The 17,687-nt window shown below is 47.8% G+C and overlaps 1 protein-coding gene across 1 annotated transcript in view; it reads right to left on the reverse strand.

The window, feature by feature from the left end:
- The window catches only part of CARD9 (caspase recruitment domain family member 9), a 72,025-nt gene that overhangs the window by 12,576 nt on the left and 41,762 nt on the right, over positions 1–17,687 (reverse strand). Inside the window, exons 6-10 of the mRNA XM_088479547.1 lie at positions 14,580–14,759; positions 13,454–13,609; positions 12,285–12,410; positions 10,893–11,078; positions 1,191–1,232 (exon numbers count right to left, since the gene is read on the reverse strand). Coding sequence (XP_088335673.1) covers positions 1,191–1,232; positions 10,893–11,078; positions 12,285–12,410; positions 13,454–13,609; positions 14,580–14,759 — 690 coding nt within the window. The remainder of the gene's footprint in view (positions 1–1,190; positions 1,233–10,892; positions 11,079–12,284; positions 12,411–13,453; positions 13,610–14,579; positions 14,760–17,687) is intronic.

A 17,687-nucleotide genomic window follows, 5' to 3' on the forward strand; every position in this document is an offset into this window, starting at 1 on the left:
CTGTAACGTCACACTACATGCTATACACCAGCCATGCTGTAACGTCGCACTACATGCTATACACCAGCCATGCTGTAACGTCGCACTACATGTTATACATCAGCCATGCTGTAACGTCACACTACATGCTATACACCAGCCATGCTGTAACGTCGCACTACATGCTATACACCAGCCATGCTGTAACGTCGCACTACATGCTATACACCAGCCATGCTGTAACGTCACACTACATGCTATACACCAGCCATGCTGTAACGTCACACTACATGCTATACACCAGCCATGCTGTAACGTCACACTACATGCTATACACCAGCCATGCTGTAACGTCACACTTAATGCTATACACCAGCCATGCTGTAACGTCACACTACATGCTATACTCCAGCCATGCTGTAACGTCACACTACATGCTATACACCAGCCATGCTGTAACGTCACACTACATGCTATACACCAGCCATGCTGTAACGTCACACTACATGCTATACACCAGCCATGCTGTAACGTCACACTACATGCTATACACCAGCCATGCTGTAACGTCGCACTACATGCTATACACCAGCCATGCTGTAACGTCGCACTACATGCTATACACCAGCCATGCTGTAACGTCACACTACATGCTATACACCAGCCATGCTGTAACGTCACACTACATGCTATACACCAGCCATGCTGTAACGTCACACTACATGCTATACACCAGCCATGCTGTAACGTCACACTACATGCTATACACCAGCCATGCTGTAACGTCACACTACATGCTATACACCAGCCATGCTGTAACGTCGCACTACATGCTATACACCAGCCATGCTGTAACGTCACACTACATGCTATACACCAGCCATGCTGTAACGTTGCACTACATGCTATACATCATAATGGTGCCTGCAGCGGAGGCACAGACATTACAGAGGTTACACTGACTCTAAAATCCACGTATCACCCTCCTCTCCCAGGACAGCTCTAGGTTCTTCCACCAGACAGACTCAATGTTCTTTATTTCTATGTTACTCAGAGCCCAGGTGCTGGTAGAATATGTAGGGAGGAGGCGATATAGCTGTATAATTGGCATTTAGCACCCCCAGGGAAGTTACAGTTACATGCTGAGTCCTGTCATACATCAGACCCCATTACCCATGAACCCCTGGTCGGTGACAACTGCGAGTACTCACCTCCTGGGAGCTACGTGACGACAGCTCGTCTGCATCAGAGGACTGAAGAAGACAAAGAGATATTAGTTCATGCTTGAAGCTGTAATAACCTATCCACGCTGTGCCCCATGGCAGAGGGACGCCTAGCAAACATCACCTAGAGGATTATGGGACGGGTGGCTTCGTGACAGCATAGACCCTAGGGCTGGGCAAATATGTTTACATTGATGTTAAATTCTCTTAGTAGCGCATAGGCTGGAAATACGAGGACATTGGGGAGTGGAGACAATTATACCCCGGATGCATCCTACAAATTTATCCTGGGAACACTCATTAACCACTGGCTTAAATCCCTTTTCCACCAATTAAACTATCAAGATGTCACAATAGGGTTAAATGGTAACTGGTAATAAGTATTCTATAGAAGAGCTACTAATATGAGCAATCACAGACATATCAGTTACTTTGCCCGAACTTGAGATTTTTTTGTGTATTTGATATCTGGCTCCATGCCTCCATGCCTCAGTGCCTCCATAATAATGCTGAAACTCGGGTGACAATTAGCTGGTCCCAGCATGACCGTAGAGGGCCAGCCCGGGCCCCATTACTAACAGGGGGCGTGTCCTAATCACAGGAGGCGGTGGCCACGCAGCCTTCGGAAAAATCTATTTGCAGCTGCACGCTGGGGAGGGGGTGTGCTGAGCCCCTCAGCCCAGCACAAATCCAGTTGGGGGCAGAGGAGAGGAGACTGCTGCTACTGCTCAGCTTCAGCGAGCGGTCTCCCTGGTCTCCCACTGCAGCCCAGCACACAGCAGTGTGTGCTGGGCGCTGACAGGTAAGAGGGAAGGGGGGGTCGGCATCGAACCCAGGCCCCCGCCAGGCCCTCCAACAAGCCCAGGCCTGGGTAAGTAGAACCCACTACCCCCGCCCTCTTGGCGCCCCTGGTCTCACGAGATATTACCTTAACAGCTGTAAGATAAGCAGCTCCTTATATTCCCCCCTAGGGCCAAATCTTGGTAAATCAGAAATTTATGAAAAAAAAAAAAAAAAAAAGGAGAGTTATGGTAAAACATTACCCTTGTTAACTCTCTTTCTTCAAGTCCATAGGGTCCACAGGGAGACAATGGGGTGTAGGCGGGACCTGGAAGAACGGACACCAACAGCAAAGCTTTTTCCTGTCCCAGGATGCTCCGGTCCTTCCCCCTATACCCCGCCCACAGCCTGAGGGCAACTCAGTTTTGTTAACAAGCCCAAGGCACGAGCAGGATAGGAGAGAAGGAAAACTGGTACACTGAGGAATCACACTCTCACACAGAGAAGGAAACCGGTGACCAAGAGAAGAAACCCATAGAAATCAGGTGCATCAGGGCAGGCGCCCTGTGGACCCTATGGACTTCAAAGAAAGAGTTAACAAGGGTAAGTTTTACCATAACTCCACAGGGAGACAATGGGGATGATTCAAAGCAGTTGTTCAAGGGCGGGGAAGCTCCTGAGCTGATAGGACAATCCTATGCCCGAAGGAAGCATCCTGAGAGACAACTGTATCAAAGGCATAAAACCTAAGAAAGGTGTGGACAGAAGACCCCCTGGCTGCCATCATAGTTGTGCAGAAGTGGCGCCACGCCTGGCAGTCCACGAGGATCCCACAGAGCGAGTAGAATAACCAGATATTGTAGCCGGCACAGGAAGGTCTGAGTGTAAGCCTGTGAGATAGTCATGCGAAGCCATCTGGCCAGAGTGTTTGTTAGCTGGCCATCCCTTCTTATGGAATTCATAAATATAGGATGAAGAGGGCACTGACCACATCCAAAGAGGCCTCACCTGCCGAAAGGTCTGGTGTTTGAAAGGCGGGAACCACAATTTCCTCATTAGTGTGGAAACGAGAAACCACCTTGGGAAGGAAGCCCGGGTGCGTTCTAAGAACAGCCCTGTCCTGATGAAAGATTAAAAAGGGGGAGCGACATGAAAGCACCCCTAAATCCGATATCCTACGGGCAGATGCTATAGCCAGAAGAAACAGTCTTTGCAGTGAGCCATCTGACATCCACTGATTCCAGGGGTTCGAATAGATATTTCTGAAGGGCATGGAGAACCACTGACAAATCCCACGGAGCCACAGGAGGGGCTGTTGCATACGTAGAACACCTTGTAGGAAGGTGTGAACATCCGTTAGAGGAGCAATTCTCCGCTGGAACCAGATGGGAAGATAACAGCACGCTTAGTAGGGTTACTAGGTAAGGGTCTCTCCTTTTGTAGCTTTTGTTGAAAGGCTGTAGAGGTATTAAAACATAATTAAACAAAATCACTTAGCGCACTCCCTTTATGTTAGAGCTCATATAGTATATCTCGTAGTAAACAAATATACTAAAGTCCAATAACGTTTGTAAAAAAGTCTTAGGTAAATGAAGGGAATAAGTTCACCCCCCGGGTCTGGCTTTCCTTCCTTTTCAGTAGGAGTCCAAGAAAATGAACCTCGAATTTTCCATACAATGTAGAGAGTATAAGGAGTAGATACTCCTTATACTCTCATATAACGAAGGTCCATATGTGAAAGTGAGGGGAGATAATGGAGTCCACAATATTGCTTCCAATATCTCCCCTCACATATGGACCTTCGCTATATGGGAGTATAAGGAGTAACTACATTGTATGGAAAATTCGAGGTTCATCTTCTTCTCACTGTATAGCAGCAACACAGCGAAGCGCAGGATTCTATCACTTTTTTATATGTAGAGGAATCCGCCAGACTCTGCACTGAGGAAGAAAACGAGTCTACCCATGGGGGTGGCAAAGGATTTGCAGGGAGTACCTGCTGTGGCCATCCCATAGGGGGAGCTACCACGGGGACCGCTAGGTGGTCCGCAATTTTTGCCAGCACCTGTGAAAAAGTAGCCCAGGGTGGGTCCTGAGGAGAGGACACCGGGGCGGATGGGCCGGGGGCAGTATAAGAAGATGCACAAAGACCACCCTGAATGAGGTCCTCTGATGCTAAGCCTGCTGACCAGGACTTACAGGACACCAGGGCGGATGGGCCCAGGGCAGTATAACAAGATGCACATAGACCATCCTGAATGAGGTCCTCTGATGCTAAGCCTGCTGACCAGGACTTACAGGACACCAGGGCGGATGGGCCCAGGGCAGTATAACAAGATGCACATAGACCATCCTGAATGAGGTCCTCTGATGCTAAGCCTGCTGACCAGGACTTACAGGACACCAGGGCGGATGGGCCCAGGGCAGTATAACAAGATGCACATAGACCATCCTGAATGAGGTCCTCTGATGCTAAGCCTGCTGACCAGGACTTACAGGACACCAGGGCGGATGGGCCCAGGGCAGTATAACAAGATGCACACAGACCATCCTGAATGAGGTCCTCTGATGCTAAGCCTGCTGACCAGGACTTACAGGACACATGGGCGGATGGGCCCAGGGCAGTATAACAAGATGCACATAGACCACCCTGAATGAGGTCCTCTGATGCTAAGCCTGCTGACCAGGACTTACAGGACACCAGGGCAGATGGGCCCAGGGCAGTATAACAAGATGCACATAGACCATCCTGAATGAGGTCCTCTGATGCTAAGCCTGCTGACCAGGACTTACAGGACACCAGAGTGGGAGCATCAGGCTGCTTGTTATTCTTACCTCTGCCAGACATAGCTGCAAGAATAATGTGACACACAATCTGGCACAGTGCAGAGAGTAACCCAGATGTACGTGTTTTATGGCACAGTGTAGTGCGCACCAGCAATATATAGTATGTGATAGCCCTCACAAATATAGGGAGATGTGAGGTGCAATGAACGCCCTTAAAAAAGGAAACAGACAGTAGCACTAGCACAAGTCACATACAATGCAGAATATACACTATAACTGCAGTGGGCACTAAAATCAACTACACAGACTGCAGTGGCTGATAGGATATAGCGCAGGGAAACTGGACACAGCGTTCCCGGAGAGCTGAATGAAGAAAAAGACCGCAGTGGAATGGCGCCCTGAGCTGGGGGAGGGGCCGCAGGGGGAGCGCCTTCTCCCCTATGCTGACATTAACCCCTGGGGTCCCCTGGCCTTAAATTGTCCCCTGCGCCAGTGCTTGTAATGCCCTGGTGGTCTAGAGGAGTCCCGGACGAACTTGTGTCCACATCAGCGCCTCCGGTCTGTCTCCTGACGACGGAGGCAAGTCTGCGCATAGACGCTGGTCCCCGCAAGCGGGGGTCTGCCTTACCTGTCCCCTTGAGTCCCGGCTGCAGTCTGGGGTTTGGGGCTAGGTCCCCCTCAGAGCCCCACCGGGAGTACCTAGCCAAGTGCTGGTGTCACGGTGCAGCGGAGGGGTGATGGAGCAGCAGTGCAGACGTACAAAGGACTCTCTAGTGCTGCTGCTCTGTAGTAAAATAAATTAAAATAAAGGTAAATCATAAAAATAAGCTTGTGCTGCATAATAGCAGCCCCACTGTAACAACAGCGATCCAGCTCCTGCCAGACACCAACAAAACGTTGCCCTCGGGCTGTGGGCGGGGTATAGGGGGAAGGACCGGAGCATCCTGGGACAGGAAAAAGCTTTGCTGTTGGTGTCCAGTCCTCCAAGTTCCACCTACACCCCAATGTCTCCCTGTGGAGCCCTATGGACCCTGAAGAAGAAATAAGGGGTAAGCTTGTCGCTTGGAGGTACTTGTTATGCAGCTGATTTGTATGATGTCATACATGTGCTTTAAATGTTTCCAGGTGGGTTACTTACACCCCTAACATGTCCTCAGAGGGCAGAGAGGCATGCGCTCCTAATATGAATTCTGCCCCTGCGGCCTCTGTTGTTCCACTCCAAATTCCCAGCATGGCCGCCCAGGGGGAGGCTAGATAAGCAGGTTCCCAATCAGACAGGGATTGGGTACCTACACCTGTATACAATGCCCCCAGATTAGGGGTTACAAATGTAGCCTGAAGACACCGCTAACGTGTTCTACCTGGGAACAGACTGACTAGGGGTTATGACCTTCTCACTATGTAACCTGAGGTTCAACAGAGCTGATATTAACCAGGTATATTCACACCTACAGCTATGCTATTAGGTGGGGCCGGTAATCACTCTTTCCCATGTCTCATTGGTGCCAGATCGGCCCTGTCCTTAGCCGTTTTATACAGTACATCTCGTCTCATTCTATACATTGTATACCCGGTTATTCACATTTGTACAGTACATCTCGTCTCATTCTATACATTGTATACCCGGTTATTCACATTTGTACAGTACATCCCTTATCATTCTATACATTGTATTCCCGGTTATTCACATTTGTACAGTACATCCCGTATCATTCTATACATTGTATTCCCGGTTATTCATATTTATACAGTACATCCCGTATCATTCTATACATTGTATTCCCGGTTACTCACAATTATACAGTACATCCCGTATCATTCTACATATTGTATACCCGGTTATTCACATTTGTACAGTACATCCCGTATCATTCTACATATTGTATACCCGGTTATTCACATTTGTACAGTACATCCCGTATCATTCTACATATTGTATACCCGGTTATTCACATTTGTACAGTACATCCCGTCTCATTCTATACATTGTATCCCCGGTTAGACACATTTATACAGTACAGCCCGTCTCATTCTATACATTGTATTCCTGGTAATTCACATTTCTACAGTACATCCCGTCTCATTCTATACATTGTATTCCCGTATTCCCGTATCATTCTACATATTGTATACCCGGTTATTCACATTTGTACAGTACATCCCGTCTCATTCTATACATTGTATCCCCGGTTAGACACATTTATATAGTACATCCCGTCTCATTCTATACATTGTATTCCTGGTTAGACACATTTATACAGTACATCCCGTCTCATTCTATACATTGTATTCCTGGTAATTCACATTTGTACAGTACATCCCGTCTCATTCTATACATTGTATCCCCGGTTAGACACATTTATACAGTACATCCCGTCTCATTCTATACATTGTATTCCTGGTTAGACACATTTATACAGTACATCCCGTCTCATTCTATACATTGTATTCCTGGTTAGACACATTTATACAGTACATCCCGTCTCATTCTATACATTGTATCCCCGGTTAGACACATTTATACAGTACATCCCGTCTCATTCTATACATTGTATTCCTGGTTAGACACATTTATACAGTACATCCCGTCTCATTCTATACATTGTATCCCCGGTTAGACACATTTATACAGTACATCCCGTCTCATTCTATACATTGTATTCCTGGTTAGACACATTTATACAGTACATCCCGTCTCATTCTATACATTGTATTCCTGGTTAGACACATTTATACAGTACATCCCGTCTCATTCTATACATTGTATTCCTGGTTAGACACATTTATACAGTACATCCCGTCTCATTCTATACATTGTATTCCTGGTTAGACACATTTATACAGTACATCCTGTCTCATTCTATACATTGTATTCCTGGTTAGACACATTTATACAGTACATCCCGTCTCATTCTATACATTGTATTCCTGGTTAGACACATTTATACAGTACATCCTGTCTCATTCTATACATTGTATTCCTGGTTAGACACATTTATACAGTACATCCTGTCTCATTCTATACATTGTATTCCTGGTAATTCACATTTGTACAGTACATCCCGCACACACTGCCGATGTTCACGTAATTTAGCAAATTTAAGCAACTGCACAAATATAAAGTGGATTCTTAGTAAACAACTAATTGCCTGAGTAACGATAATTATTATTCTTTTGTCACTTTATTCTTACCCAGCCAGAGCCCCTGCCACCACCCTGCAGAGTCCTGTATTGTGTCCCTGATATATGATGTACAAGCACATTCGCAGCACAGTGCCAATCCTCAGGGCCGTAACTATGGTGGTGCCACATGTGCCGTGGCATCACAGGGCAGGGGGCACTGTTCGGGCATGTTCATTCTCACTTGTAGCTTCCTCTTCTGCTCTCCCCGGCATCTCCCCCTCTATCAGTCACATAATCTTCTATGTAACACAAACAGCTATCTGCCCCACTATTTCTCAGGGCAGCCCTGAACACAGCCACCAATTCCCGGCCCAGGTGTTACCAGTACACCTCCAGTAACAGTGGTACAAAGGGATCGGTACTCCATCATCGTAAGATACACATCAGATTTGTCATGGCCCTTACCCATGAGGTCACAACCCTTTTCGGGTGGGAAGGGGGGGCGCCAATGCGCTTTCTGGCCCAGGGCACCAAAAAGTCTAGTTACGGCTCTGCCAATCCTACCATGCAGGCTACGAGCAGCAGCGTCTGTACACTGCAGCCGATGGATTGGGAAGAGTCATTTTATCAACTATTTTAGAAATGTATGTTGTGTTGGGCTTATGTACCACCATAATTATCTATTATTTATAAGGTGCAGAGGAGTTCCTTAGTGCCATACATAGGGGATAGAACATACAACAAGTACAAAGGTGACCAAACAAAACAGCTACAGACAAATGCACATGTACACATAGATACTACAGGAGGGAGGGCCCTGCTTGTGAGAGCTTAGATTCCAGAGGGCACACAGGAGGGGGCAGAGCTGGGAAGTTAGGAGGAGGGGTGCTGGGCTTGAGGGGAGTTTTTAGGGTACGCTTGAAGGCGGAGCGGGAGGAGGCAGATGCTCCACATTCCAGGGACAATTTGTTTGGATAAACCTGACTATCTTAAGGTACCTACACACCTGGTGATGTGCTCATGATTCGACATTGTGTCCGAATTCCCCTTGAACTCTCCCCAGCAGCTTCCCGGCAGTCGTGTAAAAACTGTCCAATGTGACAAACGATCTATCGTGCCTCCCAACTATTCCAGTGCATCGTGCCTCCCAACTATTCCAGTGCATCATGCCTCCCAACTATTCCAGTGCATCGTGCCTCCCAACTATTCCAGTGCATTGTGCCTCCCAACTATTCCAGTGCATCGTGCCTCCCAACTATTCCAGTGCATCGTGCCTCCCAACTATTCCAGTGCATCGTGCCTCCCAACTATTCCAGTGCAGGAGATTGGCAGATCTGAAGATGCGATGTACGACCTGCAGGGACGCGAATCGCATCGTGATCGTGAGAGGACACTCACGATTTTGGGCATATTTTACACGTTTTGTCGTCACGATGCGTCGGAACCTGGCAAATCGGGTAAAATGTCGCCAAGTGTGTAGACACCTTTAGTATCCAGGAGAACATAGGGACTCCCCAGGAAGTGTTCTAGTGAGAGTCCAGGTCAACTCATCAGAGTAACAATAAAGGGGTTTATCTTTACACGCTTACATTATCTAACATGGCACAAATACCACACAAATGCTCATTACACGGTGGAAAGAAAAGAACATATATAAAACTAATTAAGGAAGCAATTTTATTTAACTGTTAATATGAAAACAACAATTACAAAATAAAATACTTGTTAGTGGGAAAAGACAACAACAACAACAATACCATGGCCTGGAGTGAGCGCTGACAATGGGCACTTTGCGCCTTTCCTAGAACACAGCATGTCTGATAACATACTATACAGGACCGTATGCCAAGACATCATTAACCTCTGCATTGGGTTATTTAAAGGAAAACTACATTTAAAAAAAAATTATGTAATGTCTCAACATCTTGTACAAACTGCAAGTGATTTTATTTTCTATACAGTATATTCTTTATGTGATGCAGTGTTAGGGTTCTGTTCCCTTGTCCCCTCTCCTTGGTCCTTGCCATGCAGGAAGTTCCAGTTATGAAGAGTGCAGGTGTTTTGTAGCTAGCGCGTTTCGCCACAGTGGGTTATTTATCAAGAACGATCTCATCTATTCTACACACGCTATCACTTGTGCCCCATTTATCTCAGCTCTGCACCTTTTCCACTAAGATCTCTCTTGGGCAGGACCTTCCTTTCACGTTGTTTGGCCCCGTTTTATGTATGTCCTGTTGTCCCCAATGCCTGGTGCTATGGAACCCTGCAACGCCATCCAGATCACAAACAACGACACTAATACTACATTCTGAGATAAACAGTATTACCTGAGGTTTTTGAAATGTTTCAGAGAAAATTATGAAAGTAGTAAAAGAAAAAAAAAGAAAAAAAAGATAGAACAAAAAGTTGTCCCAAAAATACTGTAAAAGAATCGTCATATTTTCGAGCATGTGACGAGATTTACCCACAAGAGGGCAGTAGTGTCACATAACATGTCACCACCTCTATCATTAGTCCATAGTTCAGACCATCGTGTCCTTCCAGTTGGGGATTTTGATAGATTGTTACAAGGAGGCTAAATTATATTTCTTATTATAGTTACTCCGTATTATTTTTGTACATTAGTTGAATGACTGTCATAGTCGATAACAAATTCTCGCTATAAATCTCAAACACATGAATACGGGGTCTGAATTAGCGTTGGCATACATTCATTTTTTGTGGCATAAATAGTTAATGTTGAAAGTGCTGAACAAAGGAAATGTGGATTTTTATTACACTTCTGTTCATGGCTCATCAGGTGACTATCTCCTAATGTTTCTGTATGTAGTGTAGTACCCTCTGCCAGCCTATTGGTGTCACTGACGCTCTCTCCATGAACATTGCCACAAATGACGCTAGTCCTCAGCTCTGGAAATGGCCAGAAATGACTCTGGAAGATACTGACCTACTGAACGTAATACTAATAATGATATTACTGAGGTATTACGTTATCTGTACCAGCACAGTAGATTCTTTCCTTTTCAGCTTGGTCTGCAGAGCTAAAAATAATTCCTCGTTCCTCAACAGCTGGATCTGCAGATCATCACATTTCTCTCCCAGCTCTCGGATCTGTTTGCGATACCAGTCTTTCTCCACCAGGCTCTTAGCGTACTGCTTGTGGAACTCCTCCCTTGTAGCAATGGCCTAGGGCGTGAGAAAGGAAAGATTGTGAACAGTGATCAAATTACAGGGCGTAAGACCACCAGTGGTGTCCCATTACAACAAACCACATTATGTGGTACAAGCGGGAGGGTGGGGTGGCACGACACAAGCGGGAGGGTGGCGTGGCACCACACAAGCGGGAGGGTGGCGTGGCACGACACAAGCGGGAGGGTGGGGTGGCACGACACAAGCGGGAGGGTGGGGTGGCACGACACAAGCGGGAGGGTGGCGTGGCACCACACAAGCGGGAGGGTGGCGTGTCACGACACAAGCGGGAGGGTGGGGTGGCGTGGCACCACACAAGCGGGAGGGTGGCGTGGCACGACACAAGCGGGAGGGTGGGGTGGCACAACACAAGCGGGAGGGTGGCGTGGCACCACACAAGCGGGAGGGTGGCGTGGCACCACACAAGCGGGAGGGTGGCGTGGCACCACACAAGCGGGAGGGTGGCGTGGCACCACACAAGCGGGAGGGTGGCGTGGCACAACACAAGTGGGAGGGTGGCGTGGCACAACACAAGCAAGAGGGTGGCGTGGTTTATGCAAATATATTTGAAAAACCTAGGAAATTCCTTTAAAACTATGCAAACAGAAGGGCAAGCGCCTAGGTCTGTGCAACCGCAGCCATTTCTATTGGTAAGCGCATGAATTAGTCAGCAGCCGTTTGCGGAGGCACCATATGACAGCAGCTGTTTGCGGAGGCACCATATGACAGCAGCTGTTTGCGGAGGCACCATATGACAGCAGCGGTTTGCGGAGGCACCATATGACAGCAGCGGTTTGCGGAGGCACCATATGACAGCAGCTGTGCGCGGAGGCACCATATGACAGCAGCTGTGCGCGGAGGCACCATATGACAGCAGCTGTGCGCGGAGGCACCATATGACAGCAGCTGTGCGCGGAGGCACCATATGACAGCAGCTGTGCGCGGAGGCACCATATGACAGCAGCTGTGCGCGGAGGCACCATATGACAGCTGCTGTGCGCAGAGGCACCATATGACAGCTGCTGTGCGCGGAGGCACCATATGACAGCAGCATATCTCCGTGGTACAGACTGCACTTACAGATTGGTAAAGACTATGGCAGCCTGCTCTGTGAGTGGGAGAAAATCATTTTATTTTGCATTTTATTCACCTAAAAAAAAACATACAAAAACATTTTTGTTTGAGGACTCTTTAGTTTCATACCAGGTTCCGCTCTACGCACACTTCCTCCATCTGCTGTAATATGACCTCAATACGGTCTTTGTACATTTTTGAGTCTTTCTTCAGAGTTGTGCACTGAAGTTCCAAAACCTCTTTGTCTTCCAAGTACTGAGGAACAAGAGAGTAACAGGCTCAGTAACCAGAGAAATGAGCCTCATTCAATCCAGTGCACCCACCCAATGCGCTGCCCAGAGGTAATGCATTAAATAAAGATGAATTAGGGGCTGAAACTGATGCTCTCCATGTTGGTGATGAGCTTGGAGCATGGCGCTGAGCTATGATGTCACACACCCAGTCTGGAAGCAGGACAGGCGCTTGGGACCTCCCGTCGGCCATGTCTATCCCAGACATACACACACACACACGCGCCAATAGACTTACCAGTGTGTTTTTAGAATATGGGAAGAAACCCATACAAGCATCAGGAGAACATACAAACTCCAAACAGACGTTATCCTTGGCAAAGACAAACACAAAAAAGACATGTACTACAAGACAACAAAACCATGTGAGCCCATGTAATGCCCCAGTGCCATGTATAGGAATACGGTGCACAACATGGCTGCAAATAAGACTTCACTGGTTCCAAATGAACATCAGCCCTATAATGAATATATGTGTGGATGGCACACATGGCGTGTTGGTTACCCAAGGCATTGCAGATGGTGGCATGTTACTGAGGCGGGGCACGGCATTGTGTGCTGGTTACCTAAGCTAAGGCACTGCAGATGGTGGCATGTTACTGAGGCGGGGCACGGCATTGTGTGCTGGTTACCTAAGCTAAGGCACTGCAGACGGTGGCATGTTACTGAGGCAGGGCACGGCATTGTGTGCTGGTTACCTAAGCTAAGGCACTGCAGATGGTGGCATGTTACTGAGGCGGGGCACTGCATTGTGTGCTGGTTACCTAAGCTAAGGCACTGCAGATGGTGGCATGTTACTGAGGCGGGGCACGGCATTGTGCGCTGGTTACCTAAGCTAAGGCACTGCAGATGGTGGCATGTTACTGAGGCGGGGCACGGCATTGTGCGCTGGTTACCTAAGCTAAGGCAATGCAGATGGTGGCATGTTACTGCTGAAATGCACGGCATTGTGTGTTGATTACTAAAGCCAAGGCATTGCATCTAGTCAGGACAGCAGCCTCTACCTACCTTGTCTCGCAGGTCCTCAGCTTGCCGCAGACTCATTTTCAGGGTGTACATATTATTCACCATGTCCTGGTGCTGCTCCAAGGCCTGCCTGCGATCATCTTCTAGATCCTGAATGTACAATTTCGTCTTCTCCGATGTCCCTTCCCTGGGTACATTCTAAAAAGGTTAAACAAATATATAATATTTATCTACAGCCATAAACCCGAAGCCTCAGCTTAATATAGTGCTGTATACAGTAGGTGGCAGTGTATATAGCCCTGTATATTTGGCAGTGTATATAGACCTGTATACAGTATGTGGCAGTGATTATAGTCCTGTATATGGGGGGAACACAGGACAGGGGTAGAGTTAGGGGGGAACACAGGACAGGGGTAGAGTTGGGAGGGAACACAGGACAGGGGTAGAGTTGGGAGGGAACACAGGACAGGGGTAGAGTTGGGAGGGAACACAGGACAGGGGTAGAGTTGGGAGGGAACACAGGACAGGGGTAGAGTTGGGAGGGAACACAGGACAGGGGTAGAGTTGGGAGGGAACACAGGACAGGGGTAGAGTTGGGAGGGAACACAGGACAGGGGTAGAGTTGGGAGGGAACACAGGACAGGGGTAGAGTTGGGAGGGAACACAGGACAGGGGTAGAGTTGGGAGGGAAGACAGGACAGGGGTAGAGTTGGGAGGGAAGACAGGACAGGGGTAGAGTTGGATGGGAAGACAGGACAGGGGTAGAGTTGGATGGGAAGACAGGACAGGGGTAGAGTTGGATGGGAAGACAGGACAGGGGTAGAGTTGGATGGGAAGACAGGACAGGGGTAGAGTTGGATGGGAAGACAGGACAGGGGTAGAGTTGGATGGGAAGACAGGACAGGGGTAGAGTTGGATGGGAAGACAGGACAGGGGTAGAGTTGGATGGGAAGACAGGACAGGGGTAGAGTTAGGAGGGAAGACAGGACAGGGGTAGAGTTAGGAGGGAAGACAGGACAGGGGTAGAGTTAGGAGAGAAGACAGGACAGGGGTAGAGTTAGGAGGGAAGACAGGACAGGGGTAGAGTTAGGAAGGAAGACAGGACAGGGGTAGAGTTAGGAGGGAACACAGGACAGGGGTAGAGTTAGATGGGGGTAGCACTTCGTACCTGTAGAGGAGTGTCCAGTTCCTGGATTTTGGCTCTCAGAAGCTCGTTCTCCCTCTGCAGCTCATACATGACATCTTGGCTCGGTTTCTTTTCTATAGCATTTTTTAATTTCAGCGTTTGCTTCCTCTCCAGCTTACAGTCATCCTCGGCCTTCATCAGGCTGTGCTTTAGTTTCTCTATCTGCATTCAATTGGAAGAACAATGGAAAAGTGACACATGGGTTAACAGGTCATTCTGCCATGCTGGTACTTGCAGTCCTATAGTACAATATCTGCACAGGATTGCTAAGTGTAGAAAAAATAAACCTAAGTATCACACAAAAGTGTGTTTTACATTTGAAGTCTGGAATCCGATTGTCAGAAAGATGTAGTTATATGGTCACACGTTTTATAGCTGCCGACCCCATTTACCCTATGTCACATTCAGCAGGAAGTCACAATCAGGATGACTGGATCAGTATAAGGACCAGGCTTGTCAGCACGGAGTTCAGATGCTTGTTGGACCTAAGACGTAGGTCGGCAGCAGTTGTTCTATCCACCATTCGCCATAGTGATCTACTGATCACAATTCCTAGGCGATAGAGAACAATAGCCTGCACACAGCATTTTACAGCAGCTAGTTTCTTTGTTAGAGTTGGAGGATGAAAGACTGTTCTGTGACAAAATACCAACTTTAGTTTGGGCAATGCATTTATATGCGCCTGGGTTACACCAGGAGAGAACAGTAGTATATGTGCCTGGGTTACACCAGGAGAGAACAGTAGTATATGTGCCTGGGTTACACCAGGAGAGAACAGTAGTATATGTGCCTGGGTTACACCAGGAGAGAACAGTAGAGTATGCGCCTGGGTTACACCAGGAGAGAACAGTAGAATATGCGCCTGGGTTACACCAGGAGAGAACAGTAGTATATGCGCCTGGGTTATACCAGGAGAGAACAGTAGTATATGCGCCTGGGTTACACCAGGAGAGAACAGTAGTATATGCGCCTGGGTTACACCAGGAGAGAACAGTAGTATATGTGCCTGGGTTACACCAGGAGAGAACAGTAGTATATGGGCCTAGGTTACACCAGGAGAGAACAGTAGTATATGTGCCTGGGTTACACCAGGAGAGAACAGTAGTGTATGTGCCTGGGTTACACCAGGAGAGAACAGTAGTATATGTGTCTGGGTTACACCAGGAGAGAACAGTAGTGTATGCGCCTGGGTTACACCAGGAGAGAACAGTAGTATATGTGCCTGGGTTACACCAGGAGAGAACAGTAGTGTATGTGCCTGGGTTACACCAGGAGAGAACAGTAGTATATGTGCCTGGGTTACACCAGGAGAGAACAGTAGTATATGCGCCTGGGTTACACCAGGAGAGAACAGTAGTATATGGGCCTGGGTTACACCAGGAGAGAACAGTAGTATATGGGCCTAGGTTACACCAGGAGAGAACAGTAGTATATGTGCCTGGGTTACACCAGGAGAGAACAGTAGTATATGTGCCTGGGTTACACCAGGAGAGAACAGTAGAGTATGCGCCTGGGTTACACCAGGAGAGAACAGTAGAATATGTGCCTGGGTTACACCAGGAGAGAACAGTAGTATATGCGCCTGGGTTACACCAGGAGAGAACAGTAGTATATGCGCCTGGGTTACACCAGGAGAGAACAGTAGTATATGCGCCTGGGTTACACCAGGAGAGAACAGTAGTATATGCGCCTGGGTTACACCAGGAGAGAACAGTAGTATATGTGCCTGGGTTACACCAGGAGAGAACAGTAGTATATGGGCCTAGGTTACACCAGGAGAGAACAGTAGTATATGTGCCTGGGTTACACCAGGAGAGAACAGTAGTGTATGTGCCTGGGTTACACCAGGAGAGAACAGTAGTATATGTGTCTGGGTTACACCAGGAGAGAACAGTAGTGTATGCGCCTGGGTTACACCAGGAGAGAACAGTAGTATATGTGCCTGGGTTACACCAGGAGAGAACAGTAGTGTATGTGCCTGGGTTACACCAGGAGAGAACAGTAGTATATGTGCCTGGGTTACACCAGGAGAGAACAGTAGTATATGGGCCTGGGTTACACCAGGAGAGAACAGTAGTATATGTGCCTGGGTTACACCAGGAGAGAACAGTAGTATATGTGCCTGGGTTACACCAGGAGAGAACAGTAGTATATGGGCCTAGGTTTCACCAGGAGAGAACAGTAGTGTATGTGCCTGGGTTACACCAGGAGAGAACAGTAGTATATGTGCCTGGGTTACACCAGGAGAGAACAGTAGTATATGTGCCTGGGTTACACCAGGAGAGAACAGTAGTATATGTGCCTGGGTTACACCAGGAGAGAACAGTAGTATATGTGCCTGGGTTACACCAGGAGAGAACAGTAGTATATGTGCCTGGGTTACACCAGGAGAGAACAGTAGTATATGGGCCTAGGTTACACCAGGAGAGAACAGTAGTGTATGTGCCTGGGTAACACCAGGAGAGAACAGTAGTGTATGTGCCTGGGTTACACCAGGAGAGAACAGTAGTATATGCGCCTGGGTTACACCAGGAGAGAACAGTAGAATATGCGCCTGGGTTACACCAGGAGAGAACAGTAGTATATGCGCCTGGGTTACACCAGGAGAGAACAGTAGTATATGTGCCTGGGTTACACCAGGAGAGAACAGTAGTATATGTGCCTGGGTTACACCAGGAGAGAACAGTAGTATATGGGCCTAGGTTACACCAGGAGAGAACAGTAGTGTATGTGCCTGGGTTACACCAGGAGAGAACAGTAGTATATGGGCCTAGGTTACACCAGGAGAGAACAGTAGTGTATGTGCCTGGGTTACACCAGGAGAGAACAGTAGTGTATGTGCCTGGGTTACACCAGGAGAGAACAGTAGTGTATGTGCCTGGGTTACACCAGGAGAGTACAGTAGTATATGTGCCTGGGTTACACCAGGAGAGAACAGTAGTATATGAGCCTGGGTTACACCAGGAGAGAGCAGTAGTATATGTGCCTGGGTTAGACCAGAAGAGAACAGTAGTATATGAGCCTGGGTTACACCAGGAGAGAACAGTAGTATATGTGCCTGGGTTACACCAGGAGAGAACAGTAGTATAT

This window comes from Taudactylus pleione, unplaced genomic scaffold (genome assembly GCF_031769625.1).
Source record: "Taudactylus pleione unplaced genomic scaffold, aTauple2 ptg000240l, whole genome shotgun sequence".
Classification (NCBI taxonomy): domain Eukaryota; kingdom Metazoa; phylum Chordata; class Amphibia; order Anura; family Myobatrachidae; genus Taudactylus; species Taudactylus pleione.